The sequence below is a fragment of the Dacryopinax primogenitus genome, assembly GCF_000292625.1.
Source record: "Dacryopinax primogenitus strain DJM-731 SS1 chromosome Unknown DACRYscaffold_9, whole genome shotgun sequence".
NCBI classification, from domain to species: domain Eukaryota; kingdom Fungi; phylum Basidiomycota; class Dacrymycetes; order Dacrymycetales; family Dacrymycetaceae; genus Dacryopinax; species Dacryopinax primogenitus.
The window spans coordinates 1106388-1125653 of record NW_024467206.1 but is presented as its reverse complement, the minus strand read 5'-3'; the positions used below and the strand labels follow the sequence as shown (position 1 = coordinate 1125653).

At 51.5% G+C, this 19266-nt stretch overlaps 4 protein-coding genes across 4 annotated transcripts in view; 1 reads left to right on the top strand and 3 right to left on the bottom strand.

Moving 5' to 3' along the window:
* DACRYDRAFT_116402 (uncharacterized protein) overlaps positions 1 to 63 on the bottom strand; it is a gene marked incomplete at its 5' end in the record, with an annotated part of 581 nt that extends 518 nt beyond the window's left edge. Inside the window, one exon of the mRNA XM_040770196.1 lies at positions 21 to 63. Within this exon, the coding sequence (XP_040628906.1) occupies positions 21 to 63 (43 nt within the window). The remainder of the gene's footprint in view (positions 1 to 20) is intronic.
* A 620-nt stretch (positions 64 to 683) lies between these two features.
* On the bottom strand, positions 684 to 1770 carry DACRYDRAFT_79701 (uncharacterized protein; the record flags this gene model as incomplete). The annotated part of the gene is made up of 3 exons (XM_040776410.1): positions 1156 to 1770; positions 1019 to 1108; positions 684 to 968 (listed from the first exon to the last, which is right to left on the bottom strand). The coding sequence occupies exons 1-3, from the start codon at positions 1576 to 1578 to the stop codon at positions 684 to 686; spliced, it is 798 nt and encodes a 265-aa protein (XP_040628905.1). The 5' UTR covers positions 1579 to 1770.
* Positions 1771 to 2044: 274 nt separating this feature from the next.
* DACRYDRAFT_107730 (glycoside hydrolase) lies at positions 2045 to 4164 on the bottom strand (the record flags this gene model as incomplete). Its single annotated transcript, XM_040768520.1, has 4 exons — positions 2045 to 3245; positions 3322 to 3524; positions 3571 to 3701; positions 3747 to 4164. The coding sequence occupies 4 exons, from the start codon at positions 4162 to 4164 to the stop codon at positions 2045 to 2047; spliced, it is 1953 nt and encodes a 650-aa protein (XP_040628904.1).
* Positions 4165 to 5934: 1770 nt separating this feature from the next.
* Positions 5935 to 17067, top strand: DACRYDRAFT_22408 (uncharacterized protein). Its single transcript, XM_040772784.1, has 29 exons — positions 5935 to 6069; positions 6128 to 6278; positions 6334 to 6552; positions 6602 to 6720; positions 6770 to 7027; positions 7077 to 7433; positions 7486 to 8292; positions 8340 to 8470; positions 8518 to 9148; positions 9199 to 9820; positions 9871 to 10571; positions 10623 to 11483; positions 11530 to 11949; positions 11999 to 12115; positions 12166 to 12576; positions 12628 to 12913; positions 12963 to 13031; positions 13079 to 13235; positions 13283 to 13740; positions 13794 to 13826; positions 13875 to 14053; positions 14106 to 14708; positions 14757 to 15225; positions 15276 to 15411; positions 15460 to 15603; positions 15652 to 16278; positions 16336 to 16571; positions 16622 to 16844; positions 16894 to 17067. Exons 1-29 carry the CDS (start codon positions 6043 to 6045, stop codon positions 16928 to 16930), a joined length of 9489 nt encoding a protein of 3162 aa, XP_040628903.1. The 5' UTR covers positions 5935 to 6042; the 3' UTR covers positions 16931 to 17067.
* Positions 17068 to 19266: the final 2199 nt, after the last annotated feature.

The following is a 19266-nucleotide window of genomic DNA, read 5'->3' as shown; positions in this document are numbered from 1 at the left end:
GGGGGGGGGGGGGGACGGACCAGATACGAGCACTTTGGTAGCTAGGGTTACTGGGGCGGACATTGGCTTTCGAGTCACAAGAGGGGGCAACTTCAATTTCAGTTCGGGTTTGGGTTTGGGTTTGTTGGATGTGTGCGGTGTGCGACGAGCGGGCCAGCCGGGAAGTGAATATACACGGTAGACACAGGTTAGAGGGAAGGGGTATCCCACCCTTCCCCTTTGACAAGAGAGGGCATCTTATAGTTCGAGGACTTGGGCCCCCACGAAGGCGGCGAATCATACTAGTACTAGTACTAGTTACGGTCAGGTCTCGACGACCGAGCATCATGCGAGTCGGCAGACTTATCAGAATGATGGGATCTGGACGGGAAGACGCCGAGTGCGGGGACTTTTCTTGTTTAAGTGCGAAGTGCGTGCGAAGTGGGGTTTCCGGGAAAACATGGTTAATTGGGGGTACCGGGATATTATTGGCCCTTCGGCGTTGGGGAGAAGTTGTCCTTCTGTGCTCGGAGTTGCCGTTTGGCTGTGTGGCATCCAATCGCTGATGGGATATACAGTAACCCAATGATTCGTGTCTCCTTTGTCAGATCTAGCCGCAGCAAGTAGGCTCCTACGACAAAGAGCTCACATCCCCCAATAAACCCCGCGCCATCACCAGACCCGCATCCCCATTCCCCAACCTCTCACTCGCTCAACCGTTCCTTGACCGCATCCTCAATCCCCTGCCAGTAGCGCAACGTGATCGCATCTTCTCTGGCCTGTTCCCAGTTGCCCTCTCTAAATAGCTGACTGAGCCGTTCAACAGTATACGTCGCCCGATCGTCGTTCCGCGTCCGGATCGCTTCCAGCTCCTGGAAGTTCAGAGGCCCTTCCAGCAGCTCACGGGTCTCGAGCACTTGGGCTAGAAACTCGGAGTGATCCTGACCGAGGGAATCGGTCTCCATGAGGTCTATCCCTTTTTGTGAAAGCTCAAGTACGCATGAGATCTTTGTTTGACAGTGGGATGTAAGTGACTTACTATGTATTGCGCTCGGGATAATGGCGTCAGGAGGGTACTGTATGCCGTATTCAGGATAGATGATATGTCCTCCGCGCGCTTTCTTTCCTCCTGCACGAGGATCAGTACAGACGTCCGAACCCTGTTCGCAGACATACCTCGCTCTTCGTACTCCACGCATCCGGATGACATATCTTTTGCATCCCGAGATACATCTGCTTGAGGATCTTCTCATCCAAGTCGAACGCCCCTCGCCTTGGATCTTTCTCCAGCTCGAACAGGTCAAAGTAGTTCACACGGGGGGGTAGGACGCCGATGTTTCCACATTCGGCACATATTGGGAGTGCGAGGAGGTAAGGTGCCTCGCAGGATGGACAAAAACCGTACTTGTTTGTAAGGAGGTTGTGTAGGTGTGTGGGGTGCCGGTCGCGTGGCAAGAAGAGAGTTAGGGTTGTGCTCAGATGTCGGTGGTGTAGTTGGAGGACGTGGGCTTGTCGTAGGATGGCAAAAGTAGATAGGACGCGCGGCAGAGGGGCGCGAACGGTGCGTAACGGCTTGCACCGCACGACCTGGGCGAGCATCACGGTGAATGCTTGGTCCACGCAAGCGAGCAACCCGTGAATAATTTGCTGTCGACGCCGCCTTGAGGTATGCAGTCAAGCAGCAATCAGACCCAGTCCTGCTGGCACATGCACGAAGTAGATTTTAAAGACCAGCAGAGCGTTGATGACAGACCCGTATGTGACAAACGTCGTCGATAGTGGCCGCCGAGCAGATTACTAGTGGGTTGCTCGTCGTCCGTCAGCAGGTGCACGACGCCGCGTACGTCCTCGGCGGCACCACCAGAAACAATTATCTCCGATGTCGGTGATACTCGGCTGTGATCAAAAGATGATGTCAAGAGGCATAGATCTCCTGACAGATCAGGATGCGGAATAATTTAATGCAAGGATGCTAAAATACTACAATGGTCCCAAAATCAAATCGCCCGCCCAAATCCCAAACAAAACAAACCCTCTCCCTCATTCGCCCAGCCCGCAGGGTCTCCTACCCAGCACCCATGCTCACATTAGGCAATAACGATAAGTTCACTGCCTGCTTACACGCTACCGTCGGTTCTCCAGCATCTCCCCATGCTTGGAGACCGTACCCGCTTACTCCGCGTTCCCAAACCACGAGCTGCCCCACGCGGTAGCTCATGAACCCCCCTTGCCCGGGGTAGACAAGCCAGTACCCATCCCCATGGTAGACGTATGAGGTACAGGTGTCTGTGTGCCCAAACAGGGACCAGTAGAGACCACCTGAGACACCAGGTGTGGAGGCAAGAGCAGAGGTGAAGCTGCTTATCGTGCTTGGCAGTAGGAAATGGAGGAGCAGCGCAACGGCCGGAGTTAGGAGCAGGAAGATGACGAGAGCGAAATGCCATTTTCGGAAGAGGAAGGTATGTGGCTCTCGTTCTGCGGGCAGAGGCTTGAGGGACATCAATAGGCTGGGTAGGGGAGATGGTGTGCGTGCGTGCGAGGAGCGGTACGATGCTGTCGGCGTGTATAGGGGCCGTTTTGGAGTGGTTGGAGGGATGTGGTGCGAGTGGGAGTGGGTTCCGGATTGGGAAGGAGATCGGGGCGTGTGTTGCGAGAGGCGGCTGGCACGTCCCTGTGGGCTTCCGGGAGGGCTCCCCACCGGCGGGGCGGCGGATGACGGAGGTGCAGGTGGTGGAGAAAAAGGCATCCCAGTGCCCGTCCCGATCCTCTCGAGAAAAGGCATCTTCCCCTCCGCACCGTCTTCGAACAGCCGCCAGCGCTCGGCTCGTTCTGTATCCTGGCGTTTGTATGACGGGCGGGACATCTTGTTTCTCGGAGAGAGCTCGGGATATGCGGGGCGAGAGGAGGGGGGAGGAGAGGAGCGGAGCGGAGGGGGAGAATCTTCAGCATCTGTCTCTGGCTGGTCGGCCATCTCCATCTGCCTCGCCCCTCCTGCTCCCACCCCTACACCTTCCGCGCTCCCCGCGCGTTTTCGCTTCTCCCTATACAAACAACCATATCGGATTGGCCAAGGAAACCACCTTCCGGGAAGGGCGAACACGAGCAGTGCGAGGAGAGCGGGGCCGGCAACGAGCGCCCACATCCGGGGAGAGGAGCCGTGTGAGACCCAATCGAATTCACCGGCTAGGTAGGCTTTATCAGCCGCGAGCGCGGTACGTGCGTCGGAGAAGAGCTTGGAGGTATATGGCGGGTAGTGATGGTTTGACCTGTGCATAAATTAGAATCGGTCGACGATCGGCGCTCTGTTCGCGGTTTGCGTAACAGAAGCGCAAATTCACTCACACAATATCAACCTGGCCGATCCCCAGCGCGTCTCTGACGATCCCGTAACTCCCATCGATGAACAACTGCTTCGCGCCCAAGTCCGATTTCACAAACTGTGCTAGGGCGGCTGTCCAACTCGCAGGTGCACCGGAACCGCCCCACCCACCCAATTCGTTCCCCGATTCCCAGGCGAGGATGGTGGGGTCTTGCGAGAGGCGGAGCTGAGGGTGATCAGCATTAGGGAGAGGAGAAGGAGACGGCGCGTACCCCCGTATATGGATTTGTGTGGTTGAGGATGGTGGTGATGTAGGCGAGGAAGCTGTCGTACACAGCTGAGGAGGTATCGTAAAACGGGGAATAGTCGTCTGTTGAGAGGTTGTGAAACTGGAGGAAGGAGTCTAGAACGGCGTCAGCTTGGAAGGAGGAAGGAAAGGGGGACATACAAATGCCGCCATGGTAGTACTCGTAGTTATCTACCAAGGGGATGACGAGTCTGAGCCCATAGAGCCTCGCTGCCCATACTGCAAAATCGACCACTTGCAATGCTTGACCATTGATCACCCCCAGCCTGGGCCAAACACACAGGTCACACCCCACGCTCACTCCCAGCGTCGTGCTCCTCACGGTGTTCGCACCCATCGCATATGCTGTTGCGAGTACCTCAAGTACGCGCTGTCGGGAAGGATAGGTTACCGATCCTGGAGGGTCATTCTCGTCTATCCCTAGCCAGTAGATGTTCGGTCCCGCGACAACATAGGGTGAAGAACCGAGGTAAAGGGTTGAGGCGGTGCGGGTAATGAAGGTGCTGTTAGGGTTAAGAGAGGAGGAAGGTGGGGGTGCGGTGAGTGGTGGAAGGGACATGATAAGCTGTAGTATAGCGAAAGAACGCTTGAAAGACTGGGGGTGGTGGTAAGCCGCGAAGAGCCTTCGAAGTCGAGGGAATGAAAGAGCCCAGGGAATCGTAGTAAAGCTGAGCAGGTTATTAACTCCCTTTCCTCCTCTTCTGGAGTACTAGAGTTGTTCGCTGTCCAGGGCAAGTAAGAGATTGTGGACGTTGATGATGGAGTGAAGGGGACAGCGCTCGGATCATGGGGACATCTCTCAACCCTTTCACGCCCAAAGGGTCCTCTTGTACCTGGAACCACCACCTTTCCACGATAGCGCAATACACGATAGGCAAACCGATATCTCAGTTTTATCATATAAATTGTTGTTTGTTCAGATCTCCCATATACTTTTACAACCCCGCCTTGATCGTGCCAAGCATCTCATCAGCCGGACTGAATGGCCAAAAGTCCACGATGGGGAGAGAGAAGACCGCTCAGGGACCAGTCGCACCCTTCTGCTTCCTCCTGCCACATGCAACGCGCACCAGCTGAACTTCTCCCGTCTTCCCTTCTTCACAACCACCTCCTGACCGATTCTCCAGCGATTGCGGGGAGTAAGCTAAGAAGTTACTGACAGAGGCCCTCTTGGACCCATGGGATCCGAGATAACGGCATAGAACCTTCGCCTGTTTCCCTTTCTTCGCCCGATAAGCTATTCTTGGGTCTTGTGGCGACAGGTGACCCAAGGACTCGGCGTTGCGCTGACACTTTCCAACAGGGTGTAAAGGCATCCTGTTCTAGGCCAGTTTAGGATGGATGGAGGGCGGTTGGAAACCGCGGGGAAGTTACCCCGAGATAGGCTGTTTCATGAAGAATTCTCATGCAAGTTTATAGCCTCCGATGGGATCGTACTGCGAATTGACGATCGTGAATACGATGTGGTCTCCCGCAATCGAGGCACGGGCTGCCAGTCTCTCTGTAGCAAAAATCGCGCAAGTTCACGGGATTGGACTCATCTCCTGAAAAAGTCAACCAACCCGAGATCCTGCATACAAACGCACTCAGTCCTCTCCCACGCAATTTACTTCCAATCTGTCGCAACGGTGCATCAACCTTGCAACTCAACTGAACTTCTTCGATCTGACGCTGGCGACCCTTGCGGTCCCCCTGCATGGCCGACGACGCCGCCGATGCATTATTGGGTTCCACATCGCCGTCCCTTGTCCACTCGTTGGTGAATTGATCCTCCATTCCTGTTCGTTCGAAGTTGAGGATAGGGAGCAGTGTGCTATGTCTGTTTTCCTGATCAATTCTCTGATTTGTGCCTGGAATGATCTAATAGAGTCCGATTTGGTCTTGCGCTGTTCCTGAGGGGAAAAAGCGGCATACAGTCCCGGAGAAGCTGTATGGGAACTGGGGATTCGGAGAGAAGACCTGATCGCGGGGAACCAGACCATTCAAATCGTGACGAGTTTGAAGTACCCGCGTGTTGAGGGGGAATTCGACAGTATGCTGATTGACTCCTGACCACGAGGTGGAGCCACCCAGCTCTCATGCCACAGCATTTTGCAGTCGCTGCAAGATGCTAACTATTGAGTAATCCAGCTGTAACATGTGTAATAGATCATCGTGGTCGTTTGGAACAATTAAAATCGGCAACATCTATTTCTGCTACGTAACACAGCCACCTGCACAGCCCCGGACGATGCCCTCCGCTCGACCCTATGACGCACGCACCCCACACGTCGCAGAGACGTATGTGACCAGCTCAACATCAACTGCGCACCCATTTCTGTCTACTCTGTACGTCTGTCTGTGGTCATCTTCTTCTCTAGGAGGTCGTACATAGTCTGCGCGGAGTATTGGATAGCGACACTTCGTTGCGAGCGAACATCCATACAGGAGGACCAAGATGGTCCTCGAGTCGGTTCTCCAGACGGTGCGTCCTTCCGTCCTCTGATGCACACGAGCACTTACTGACAAATCTGCTTACATAGTTTCTCAACCGATTTCTCGCCCCTTATGTCGAGAATCTTAACACCAGCCAGATGAACTTTGGCATCTGGTCGGGCGAGGTCAAGTTGCGTAACCTCAAGCTCAAGCGGGAGGCCTTGGATAAGTTCCGATTACCTGTAGACGTTGTCGAAGGTATGCTGTGTGTAGTTGTGAGTCATGTAGCAACTTACTGATCGTCGGATGACAGGGTATTTGGGAGAATTTAGATTGTCGGTGCCTTGGAATAATCTGCGAGGAAAACCGGTTGCGGTGGCTATCGAGAATGTGTACCTGATTGCTGTCCCTGCTGCAGAGTCCAAGGTCGACCCTGAAAAGGATGAGCGAAGAGAGCAAGCTGCGAAGCAAGAGAAGCTAGAGAATGCAGAACTGTTAAGGCTTAGGAGTGGCGAGGAGGAGCTGTCCCCCGGTTCGCTGATATGCGCTGATATAGTGGAACAAGGGTTGACATGCAGCAGAGGACGAGGCGAAGAACCAGACGTTCATCTCTCAGCTTTCAACACGCATCTTGAACAACCTCCAGATTACGGTCAAGAATGTGCATATACGATATGAGGACAAGCTGTCTGTGCCAGCGGTGGGTTCTGCGTGTGTATGCGTTTTACGCACAACTGATAACCTAATAGCACCCATTTGCAGCGGGTATCACCCTTGCTGGTTTTTTAGCTGTTTCTACGAACGAGAACTGGATGGAGACGTTCATCGAAGGCTCGTTTGGGGCGATCCACAAGCTGTCCAAGCTCGAGAGCTTGGCGATCTATTTTGATACGGATATGACGAGCATGCTGGGCAAAGGACCGGAAAAGCTAGACGAGATGATCGCGAGACAGGGACAGACACCGGATCATCAGTATGTGTTGAAGCCGGTAACGGGAGAGGCGAAGGTATGCGAATCCATGTCCTCGAGTGCTCCTTCCGCTCAATACCGCACAGTTGGTGATGTCACATCGGCCCTCGGCTGAGGAGCCACGTATTGACGCGACCGTGCTGTTTGAGGAGATTGGCCTCAACTTGGACGACAAGCAGTGGCGTGACGTGCTCTCTGTTGGCGAGCTTTTCCACTTCTATACACGGCAGTATCAGTACCGCAAGTACCGACCATTGCAGGACGAATTTGACGAGAGTAAGAGCCGTGCTATGTGGAAATTCGCGCAGACGTCGATCTTGGCTGAGGTGCATGACAAACAATATCAATGGACGTGGGAATTTTTCAAGAATAGGAGAGACGAAAGGCATAAGTATGTTGATCTGTTCAAGAAGAAGTGCACGCAGCCCTCGTTCGTAGCTCCTGTGCGTTCATTTCTCCTCCGTATCTTTGATAAATTCCTGATTATATGCGCAGGAACTCGATGACTTCAACGCCCTGGAGAAAAAGTTGTCCTACGAGGACATCCGATTTTACCGCTCCATCGCTCGTTCTCAGTTGCGGAAAGAGCGAGCCGAGATGAAAGCTAAGGAAGAAGAGGAAAAAGCTGCAGCACCTCCAGAACCGGCTCAGCCCGCGTCCGCGGCGTCTGGAGGGTGGTTTGGCTGGATGTGGGGCACGACTGCCGCGACAACCACCGCTGCTGAAGAGGAAGAACCCTCCGCGACTCTGGACGATGAGCAGCGCAAGGAGCTTTACGATGCGATCGAGTACTCGGACAAGGACGTCATCGCCCAAAGCATCGACCTTCCGCGGGATGTCATGAAGATGCGCGTGTCTGCGCGTTTGACGCGGGGAACTTTCGCCCTCCGGCGAGCTGGTAGTGACATAATATCCCTCGTGTTCGACTCGTTGAGTTCGGATCTCATCCAGCGACCGGAGAATATGGAATTTGTTCTCGCGCTCGGGGGTCTATCTGTGTATGACTCAACGTTGTCGAACTCCGTCTATCCCCAGATTGTACGCGTCAAGGAGCAACAACGCAAAGCGATCGATTCGAAAGAGCAGGAAGAAGCTGGTAACCAACTGAGCAAGGTTACAGATACAGAAGACCCCTTCTTCTTCGCCAAGTTTGAGCAAAACCCGCTTGACGAGAGGGCGGATAGCGCACTCACCGTCAGGATGCGGTATATGGAGATCATTTACCATCGGGGCTATGTGGAGGCGATATTTGAATTTTTCCGACCACCACCGAGTCAATTGGAGACAATCGGTGCCCTGATCGTGAGCGACCTTCAGGAAGTTGATGAATAGGGCTGACAATCTCATAGGACGTCGCCAGTACCACTCTCGAAGGCTTGCAGAAGGAGACACGAGCTGGATTAGAATATGCCCTCAAGCAGCATAAAACACTTGATATCCGTATGGACATGAATGCCCCTATCATCATCATACCCGAAGAGTACGTTCTCTTTACATGGAACAAAACCTCACTTCTGACCTTCTTAGCGTCACGGCTAAACAATGTGCACATATGATTTTGGATGCTGGCCACATTGCGATCCAAAGCGATCTCGTAGAAAAGAGCAAGCTAGCAGAAATTGACGCGAAACGTTCCCAGCAATACAGCGAAGAAGACTATAAACAGCTGGAGTCCCTCATGTACGATCGTTTCTTCTTGAAGCTCCAATCCGCCCAGCTCCTGATCGGCCCCGATCTATCCTCGTGCATGTCGGCACTCTCAGAGCATGGTGAGGGAGAGGTCGAGCTCCATGTAGTGGAGCGAATCAACATCGATTTCTCCGTTCAGAACTGCATTTTACCCGACGCACCATTCTTGACTCGGTTCAAGGTGGCTGGTCAACTTCCAGAGCTGAAAGTCAATGTATCCAACACGAAATACCAGCGGCTCATGCGATTCCTGGACATTGCTATTCCTAGATTTGGAGGCGGCCAACAAGCGATTCAACCACAACGGCCACCCATCAGACCTGTCAAAATCGAAAGACCCGCAGCAGTATCTGGTATCTTCACGAAGCCAGACGAATTAGATTATATCGTCGACGATTCCGCAACAGAGTCCACGGAGAGTCCGGACAATGGCGACAAGTTCTTCGAAGCCGAAGGGCCAGATCCAGAAGTGAGTTTTTAGTCTCCATTTCCGAAGAAGACTATTCAACCATACTCCAGAGAGAACTGCAGATAAAACAACATTTATTCGAGTTTTCTTTCAAGGTCGGCAAACTCCAAACCTCCTTGTTCAAGGCGCTGCCAGGCCAACGGGACAAGCTTATCGCGGACGCTGTATTGGAAGGATTTGATCTGGGATTTGCCCAAACAAAGTGGAGTATGCTGGTCGACATTGTACTGCACTCCGTCTCAATGAAGATGATGGAGACGGGGGCAGAACCATTGCAGCTCGTTACCTCACAATCCAATAACGAACGATCGCCTAGCGAGCTCATGCGGATCAAGTACACTCGTGTGCAAAAAGATTCACCAGAATACATGACCGTATATGAAGGTGTCGATCAGACGATAGGGGTTGAGTTGTCGACATTCAACTTCGCCGTACAACCGGAACCCATCCTCACTATGTACGATTTCCTGATGACAACCTTTGTCCCGTCCAAAGCCACCACCAGACCAGCGTCGCTGCTCAGCGAAATCCCATCCGACGTTATGGACATGGATGAAGATTTAAGCGATGTAGCACCTGTCGTACCAGCTCCCCCGCCGCCTCCTGAACCCCAGCCTGAGGTTGCTAATCCAGGCAAAATCAAAATTCGCGTCAAGTTGACGAGCGTTGACCGTAAGCACTGTCCATCTTGTAGTGATGCAGTTCTCTCATAGGGGGTGCAGTGGCCCTGATCAATAGTGCTACTTCTCCGATTGCGACCCTCTCTTTGTCCGCCGCCGATGTAGCTCTTTTCGTGGGTGGTAGTGGGATAAGGATAGGGGCGCGATTGGGGAACTTGTCCATCACTGACGATACTGACTTCGTCACCGTGTCTCCATCTTTCAAGCAGCTACTATCGATTGAAGGTGATAATTTTGCCGATTTCAGCTACGAAACGTTCAATCCGACGGATAAAGAAACTTTCCCCGGGTACAATTCTGCCGTCCGGCTAAGGGCAGGATCATTGAAGTTCATCTGTGTCGTCAATCCGTTGAATAGGATTTACCGATTCCTCATCAAATTTGCCCGGTTGAAGGCACTCTACGATTCTGCAACTCAGGCAGCTGTTCAACGAGCCTCCGAGATCCAACGCATGAAGTTTGATGTTGTCATACAAACTCCAATCTTGGTGCTACCGAGTGACGCAAGCCAGTCGTCAAATTCTCTGATTGTCAAGCTCGGAGAAATCATTGCAAATAATACATTTGGCACAGACATATCTTCGATCAATGCCGGCGTATTTGGCATCAAAGTCCTGTCACAGTTGCATGACTATCCTGAAGATAAACAGTTGGAAATCATCCAGGGCGTAGACTTATCTGCGGACGCGGAGCAAGTGGAAAATCCAAATCACGACCTTGATGTGAAGCGCCCCGATACGAAGGTGAACTTCACAGCAGGGTGTTGCAGCTCAGAATCTGAACAATTATCACAGGTCACGTTGAAGATATCTGACGTCAAGGTCAACTTAACTCAGAATCAATACTTGGTCCACATGTCCATTTTGCAAGATCTGCCACAAGTGTTTGACACGGAAGAGGACGTCGATGATCGCCTGATTACAGCATCACAGTCCCTTGGAAGTTCTCTGGGCAATGTCTCGCCGCATGCAGAAGCAGAAGAACCTCAACAACTCCTCATTGACCTTGGTCCCGAGCTCGGCTCAGTGGGGAGGAGTGAAGGAAACGGCATTGTCCGTCTGTGGACGAAATTAGCAGTATCACTTGATCTAGCAGCTGTCACTTTGCAGCTATACGATCGCAAGGCGACAAGGAAAGAGGAGCTGCAAAGTAGCGGTATCGCCAGTTTTTCCATGAATGGCACATCCTGCCGGCTGAAGATGATGTCGGACGGCTCGATTGAATCTGAAGTGGTCCTGACCTCGCTGGTGATGACAAATTTGCGAGCGGGTTCAACTCGATTCAGGGAGATGATCCCCGCCGCCAAGCACAACGGACGGCAAGTAATGCTCCACTATACGAGAGCTAGTGGGATCAAGCCTGTATCAATGGCCATCATTACTGTGGACAGCCCTCAAATCATATTTGCAGTAGATCCCGTCTTTGCACTCCTCGACTTCTTTTCGAGCCCAAGCAGGCCATCAGGATCACACAGTCTCCCGGACGACCAGACTATTGGTCCTGAAGCAGGCACAGAATCTCCGTCCGCAGGGGTTGGTGAACTGTCCTTCAGGCTCAACATTGTCAATGCTGCCATCATCGTGTTAGACAGCGACAGCGATCCGTCTACGCAGTCAATACAACTGTCTATCAAGGAGATTATGGTCTCAAAACAGGTAAAGGGGATAATTATCTGTGTGTGCAGGAATTGACACTGTGCAGGCGATCCTTGCCCTGAACATGCAACGTCTGGGCATGTCACTTGGACGCATGGATAAGGCCTCGGAGCGAGTGCGATTCTTGGACGACATCGATGTCACCTTAACCATGGATTCACGAGCTGCAGAAGGACGACAAATGACCAGCATTGAAACCACCATTCAGCCGATCATATTCCGTGCATCGTACCGTGACATCAATCTGATCACCTCCATATTCACCAGAGCGATGGAGCTTCAAGACAAATCCGAGGCCGAAAAAGCAGAAAAACAGCGAAGCGCATCAAGATCCGGATATATCAGTACGACTCAAAGGAGATCGTCTCAAGCAATTGGCACCCGGAGGTCCCACAAGGCAAATGCGTCCAAATCATCACGCCACTCTGTTTCGAGGCGCCCGCAGGTGTTACTAGCGAAAGAACAGGTCAGATGACTGGTTCGTTGTCCAGAGCATTATTCTGACATTTGAGTAGTTGAAAGCTACTTTTGACGGTTTCCAACTTGTGCTTATCGGAGATATACATGAACTCCCTCTGCTTCACATGGATACCAAATCATTTGTATTTACTGCTCAAGACTGGTCCGGTGATGTCAGTAACTCATTCCTTCTCAATTATGTATGTTGACTTGCTACATGCAGTTGAAAGCACTGGGCACAATTTCGACCAGCACTCGCTATTATAATCTGGCCAATTCGCACTGGGAACCGTTGCTAGAGCCATGGTCATTCTCCATCAAGGCGACGAAAGGCGACGAGGCCGCGGGAATGGTCCTTTCTTTACTGTCCAAAGAACGCCTAGAAGTTAATCTTACCGCTGCGTTCATTGAGACGGGATTCAGCGAGGTGGCTGCTATAAACAAGGAAGGTGATCGTCTGTCCAAGCGAAGTCGTGGAAGTGATGCGCCTTACTTTGTCCGCAATCGGACTGGTTACCGCCTTCACGTATGGTCAGATTCTGTTGGCCGCAATCAAAATCCATCGGAGGCCGTTACTATTGAAGATGGACAAGACAAGCCTTGGCGATTTGAGGACTGGCGGACTCTGCGAGAGGTATGGATTAATGGGTTTCCGTTGGATTGACTGAATTGACACTTCAAACAGCATGTCTCGGATACAAAGCGCAACTCTTTTGCTGTCCAGTTCGAAGATCGACCTTGGGAGACACTTCGTCACATATCGGTCGACTCTGAGGGCCAAACTAGCTATGTGCTCAAGCCCAAACTCCATCAGGTCTCACATCGGCTTTTATGCGAAGTCGTCGTCCAAGACAACGTGAAGGTCGTGATCTTCCGCTCGACCTACAAAGTACAGAATTACACGCAGCTACCCGTTGAGCTAATCATCATTGATGGGAACGGAAAACCAGCTTCTGCGGTCTTCAAGATTCGTAGGTCTCTCGTATCTATCCCTCCAAACTAGTCTCATATATAGTCTAGCACCTGGAGAAAGCTGTTGCTTGCCCATCGAGGCGGCTGTGCACAATCGCATTCGCTTGAGACCGGATCGTAAGTCAATACTGGCCATCTAAGGTCATGCTCTCATGTCTCTCCAGCGGGTTTCGAGTATTCGTGGTCGTCCGAGAGCTTTTACTGGCAAGATCTGATGAAACGCAATGCGCGATCAATTGTGTGCCGTGCTCAAAATACGTCTGACGCACCTTTCCGCTTCCAGGCCTTCGTTTCTTTTGACAAGAGCGACCCAGTAACCAGGTCAGCGAATGAGTAACCGTCAGCTCTTAGAATTCACATATGAGCAGAGTATACCCTAAAATGACGCTGACACTGCGAGCTCCGGTAGAATTGGAGAATCTTCTGCCGTTTGACCTGAAGTACCGAGTGTTCGATAAGAACACCAGTCAAAATTGGAGCAGTTTCCTCCGACATGGCGGCATCAGTCCGGTCCATGTCGTAGAGCTCAGCCACCTGCTTCTGTTGAGCATCGATATTCAGGATGCAGGAGTCAAACCAAGCGAATTTGCCATCATCAATACGGATACAGAGGACTTCAGCATAGAAAACCTCTTGCCGGTCACCGATCAGCAGAACACGAGGCGGGATGTATACATCCATTATTATCGATATCCCGACTCTGGGGGGGCATTCAAAGTACAGATTTACAGCCCTTACATCCTCCTCAACAAGACTGGGTTACCTATCCAGTTACGTTCTCGAGGCTTCCTCGGTGCTGTCCGTGACGTCGGGCAACTCGTACCACGTGAGCCCCTAGTAGACTTGCGCGTGATTGTGAACCGCTGACGTTTCCTGCAGCCGCTGCTGTCGGTCAAGATGCCTCACCGTTCAGTAAGGCGAGCTGTGCTTCCGACAAGACTATGCTCACATTCTTTATAGTGTTCTCGCAGGGTACAGATGATCGACGCAACCGTTGTTTGCTGAAGATTGCCGATTCTGATTGGTCCAGGCCGCTAAGCTTTGAAGCTGTCAAAGCTGACACAGAGGTCGTCATTCCCTCCATTTCCGGAAACGATGAGACACATATCGGATTGTCATACTCAGAAGGGCTTGGCAAGGCAAGTGTATGTTGACGTGTCTTTCCAACCTCTACTGACCCATTCCCTGTAGTACAAGCTCACGAAAGTCATTACTGTAGCGCCACGGTTCTTGATCCGGAATAATCTGTCCATGCAGATCAACTTCCGTGAACATCGATCTTATGAATGCGTCTCAGTCCAACCTGGCCAGCGAGCTGCTTTAACGTCACTGAAAGCCGCGACCAACTACAAGTTAGTCACATTTGCCTACAGTGGCTTGAATGCCGAATGGTCAGCCCCTATCAACATTCAAGATATCGGCAAGGTGCACTTCCGCCTCACTCCACCGGATCAAGTCATGAGACGACACCTTATTCGCGCTGACGTTTTGCTCGACGGTTCGACGATATTCATAATCCTCAATCGAGAAACAGGTGTTTGGCCCTTCGCTATCGAGAATAACAGCGATTATTCAGTCACATATTGCCAAGTGGATGGTGTGCGAACAGGTATCGATGGAGAAACTCGGGTAGGAACAACGCGCAACTCGTATGAAGTGAGACCGCACTCGCGGGAGCAATATGCTTGGGATCAACCTGCTGCGCGAGACAAGTTCATAAAGCTGCTCATCAACGGCAAGGATCGCAATATTGACATCATGGAAATGGGCGCGCTACCTCCATTCAAATTTCCGGTGCGTATCATCCAAGGTCGGACCGTCCTAGAGATTGATCAGCTTCAGATTTCCGATCGAGCCTCTGGGGCGGTCTCGTTGGACATACGAGCGGATGGTCCGACACAGACCCTAGTAATTTCGAATTATGAGGAAGAATACAGTCTGTACAAGCCGAAGAGGCAGAATTCGAGCTCCAGCACGTTGTCTTCCCGCGACGCAGGGTTTGAAGCCGTCGAAGAGGAGGCCGTTGTTGCGTTTACAATCAACATTCAGTTGGAAGGCATGGGTTTGTCAATCGTTACCAGGAAACTGCAAGAGCTCGTCTACGTAACCCTTCGTGGCCTTGACGTCCAGTACATGGATTCTACGACGGCGCAGTCTGTCAACGTGGCCCTCAAGTGGATCCAAGTTGACAATCAATTGTATGGAGGCATATATCCGATCATACTATATCCTACATCTATTCCGCACGCTGGGAAGGAACTCGATGTTCATCCCGCCCTCCAATTGTCCGCCGTTCTCCTCAAGGACAAAGGTGAGTCAATGACATCTTCGACGTCTCCGTTGATTCTCAAACATCGACAGCTCATGGCGTGCTTTTTGTGCAATATGCTTCAATTTTGTTACAATCCATGGCTATTGAATTGGACGAAGACTTCCTCTATGCTTTGATCGAGTTTTCTAAGTTCCGAGGCGCATCATGGGAGTCAGAGGTACAGGAGTACGTCATGACCTTGTCGCATTGATGTTTGTCTGACTTGGAATACAGCACTTTGATTGAACAACCTGGGGATATCCCGGACGCCACAGAGCCCAAAGGCGGTCTTGACATGTACTTCGAAATCCTCCATCTGCAGCCTGTTTCCCTAGAGCTTTCTTTTATGCGTACTGACCGCGTGAATGTGGATGAAAAGTGAGCAATTCTATCCTGAGGTCGCATCCCACTCACAACGGCAAATAGGCAAAGCACGAGAAATCCGGTGGCTTTCTTCATTAACGCACTGACCATGGCTCTCGGAAATGTGAACATGGCGCCGATTCAACTAAATGCCCTAGTAATTGAGAACATGCGATCCACGATTCCCGTCCTTGAAGACCGCATCGTTTATCACTACCAAGAGGGATTTTTCACCCAACTATATCGGGTGTTGGGATCGGCCGACTTGCTTGGAAATCCGGTTGGTTTATTCTCAAACTTGAGCTCTGGCGTCGCAGATATTTTCTACGAGCCTTACCAGGGCTACGTGATGCACGGGAATAAAGAAATCGGTATTGGCATAGCACGAGGCGCAACCAGTTTTGTGAAGAAAACTGTTTTTGGCGTCAGCGACAGTGTTACCAAGATTACAAGCAGTATTGGCAAGGGTCTTTCCGCTGCCACTTTCGATTCGGAGTTCCAGAGCCGCAGACGACTCACACTAAGACGGAACAAACCCAAACATGCTTTGTACGGCGTCACAGCTGGGGCTAGTGCTTTCGCGTCTAGCGTTGCTAGTGGCTTCGAAGGGCTGGCCCTCAGACCCATCGAGGGTGCAGAGACGGGAGGCGCAGTTGGCTTCTTTAAAGGTATTGGAAAGGGTCTTGTCGGGTACGTGGCCTGCGTATGCGTAATTCACTCCAGCTGCATTCTTACACGTCCGCATAGTGCTGTGACTAAACCCGTTGTTGGTGTACTTGACCTTGCTTCCAACGTCAGCGAAGGCATACGCAACACAACCACTGTCTTTGACCAGAATGACCTCGATCGAGTGCGACTTCCACGCTACATTCCATCAGATGGGATCTTGGTGCCGTATTCTCAGCGCGAAGCCTTTGGCCAGTCATGGCTGAAGGATGTAGAGGAAGGAAGGTACTTTGATGAGCAATATGTAGCTCATATCGGTGTGTGGCTCAGCCTGGAGAATATGGAGCATTACTCATAGTTTGGACAGATCTACGTTCTCAAGATGAGGCGGTGCTGATTTCCACAGTGCGAATCCTACAGATCCGCATCAGCAGACTTCGGGTCGTGTTTGACATTCACTTGTCTGAATTACAAACCATCGCACTGGAGCCTTCTGGCATTCAACTCGTCAGGCAAGGGGGCACCTCGGGTCCTTTCATACCTTTACCGGACCAGAAGAGTCGGGAATGGTTTTTCCGACAAATCGAAAAGTGAGTTCCAGATGGTGGGATAGATCATCGTCTGACAAGAAAACGACAGGATTGTGACGCAGTTCAATTCGAACCGTCGTGGATGAACACGACCGTAATGTCTCACCTTTTGCCCTCTATATTCTCAATTGTACTCTACCTCGCACGAAATACTGACATACTTAGATCATACTATAGAACTCCATTCCGTACTGTGCCTATATAAATTTCCTATGAATCTTCCAATAAAATTTTCTGGTGCTGCCGTTCTTTATTCGTACTCTATCCAGAGGCATTGGTCTGGTTACGTCTTGTACTGGCCATCAAGTCGCTTAACAAGCATCCCGTGAGCTGGCGGTGTGAAAAATAGCGACCACTGCCCATGCATTCGGACAGACCATGGCTACACTAGCCGGTTATCACGAATCGTGATCGTTTCGCAGTACAAACATACGTTAGTAGACACGAGTGCCAAGGTCATCGAACGACAACAAAAGAGCTTCAGCGTCTCCCTGAAATATGCGAGCATTCAAGTGCACTTGGTGGTGTCGATATCTGTATTGCCATTCTTCCGCGGTGTGGTGAGGATGCTTTCGTATGGAGAGCGAATGGGTCAGCGTTTCCTGATATCTACCCAGCACGGGGGGACTTCACCTCTTCAGCAAGCCTTTGTAAGAGGACCCCAACAGGGATTGAAGGCCATTGTAAAATGTGCCACCGAAAGACACGGACTAATATCTCGTCGTCGTTCTCCGAGAACGTGGCACCTTGCGTGTAGAAAGAGTTATCCTCGAACGAATCATGGGTCAGCTATCAGAGAAGAGTATATGTAAGCAATTCCATAAACGCGCAAGATACATACGAGCTCCGTCTCTCGTCTGTTGTAATAGAACGCTCGCAATCTGCTTCAGACTCAGACTAGGTGAATAACTTCGTCAAGGATTAGTTCTCACTGATCTTCTACCGCTGCCCGTGCGCGAGCGTGAGAAGACAATCTGTATCCTCCCCATTCCTCTTGAGACTCAAAAACATGGCCTCTTTTCACACAGGCCTGAACCCAATCGACGTCCAAGATGGTTTGTGTGGTCAGGCGCTGTAGAAGAGCAGGTGGTATAGCGGCATTTCGTTTTGCAAGGACAATCTCGGCGTCGTCAAGTCGCGAGCAGCTACCCCCACTCGCCTCATAACTTGCGTTAGACGGGGAATGAAGTAGTACAGACCAATTTTCCCCTCACCTCAATGGTGTTCCCAAGTGCGATGAGCTCTTCTTTCTTCAATCCGAGCGGGACAACAAAAAAAATTCAGCGGCTTGCCATCCTGGGTGAACAAGCTGGATCCGCTTCCACGAGTGACCTTGGGCATAGTGTATCGGCAGATGCTAAGGCTGCACCAGACAGAGAGCTGGGGATCAACACTAGAAAAGATATGAAATGTTGAGCTGGAAGGTATTTTTGAGGATTGGAGCATACCGTCACCCTGAAAAGCAACGCGGAACTGTCCCGGAAGGGTGTGGTGGGACTTGAAAGACATCCAAACCTGAAAATGTTGCGCAACCGCAGGTCTCGGCACGCACAGAGCGGAATCACAGTCCATCAGAGGAAGATGCGTCGAGGTCCGCTGCCGAATCATCGCGCCTGTGTGAATATGGCTAGGCCATTATGTCCGCGAGGAGCCAGTTCATTCCCACACCATCGGTAGAAGCATTGCCAGCGAAGGGCAGATGCAAGGTGAGCTTGCTCGTACCTCGCGCAAATTGCGCGGCATGGTGGGCGTAAGGCAAGCGGGCAACGTGACGGAGCTGCACGCGACTAAGCGCCGTGCGAACCCTTAGTCTTCCGTTGACATCAGCGATAGAAAGTGACCGCAAACAGCAGACTCGGCACGCTTGCAGCTGGCCTGATCGGCGAATGGATAGCCTCACAATTCAACAGGTGCCAATAGGAACAGATTACCCAGGCCATGTATATCCACCTAGTATTCAGGATGGACGTGCAATTTCAGACTCTTTATGGCATTGTTGCCTATACCCTTGATCTCATGCATGGTGAGGGGTTGGTAGTCGAGGAAGACATCACGAAGTGGGGTGATATGAGAGGTTGTGCCGGAGTCGAGTAGCCAATCCTGACCAATGAAGTGACTAGGTGCCGTGAGGTGAACAGGCAATCTTGCACTTGCTGGCCGTGCCGAATATGGTCATGGAATGACGCCACAAAAGTTGCCAGATGGCCATCAGATATGTTGGAACCAACTAGATGGTTGCATGTGTGTCCGTGCTTTTTTCGGCTGTGGACAGAAATAAAAGGCTTGTTGAAAGTGGTTGTTCAATGAGAAGCCGCTGGCAAAAGATTGGCAGCCATCTCGGAGCCGAACTTATTTTATTTAATTCCACGTGGACAATGACCATAGAGCGTGAGCTCACCTTGGCATCGCTCCCGCCCTCATC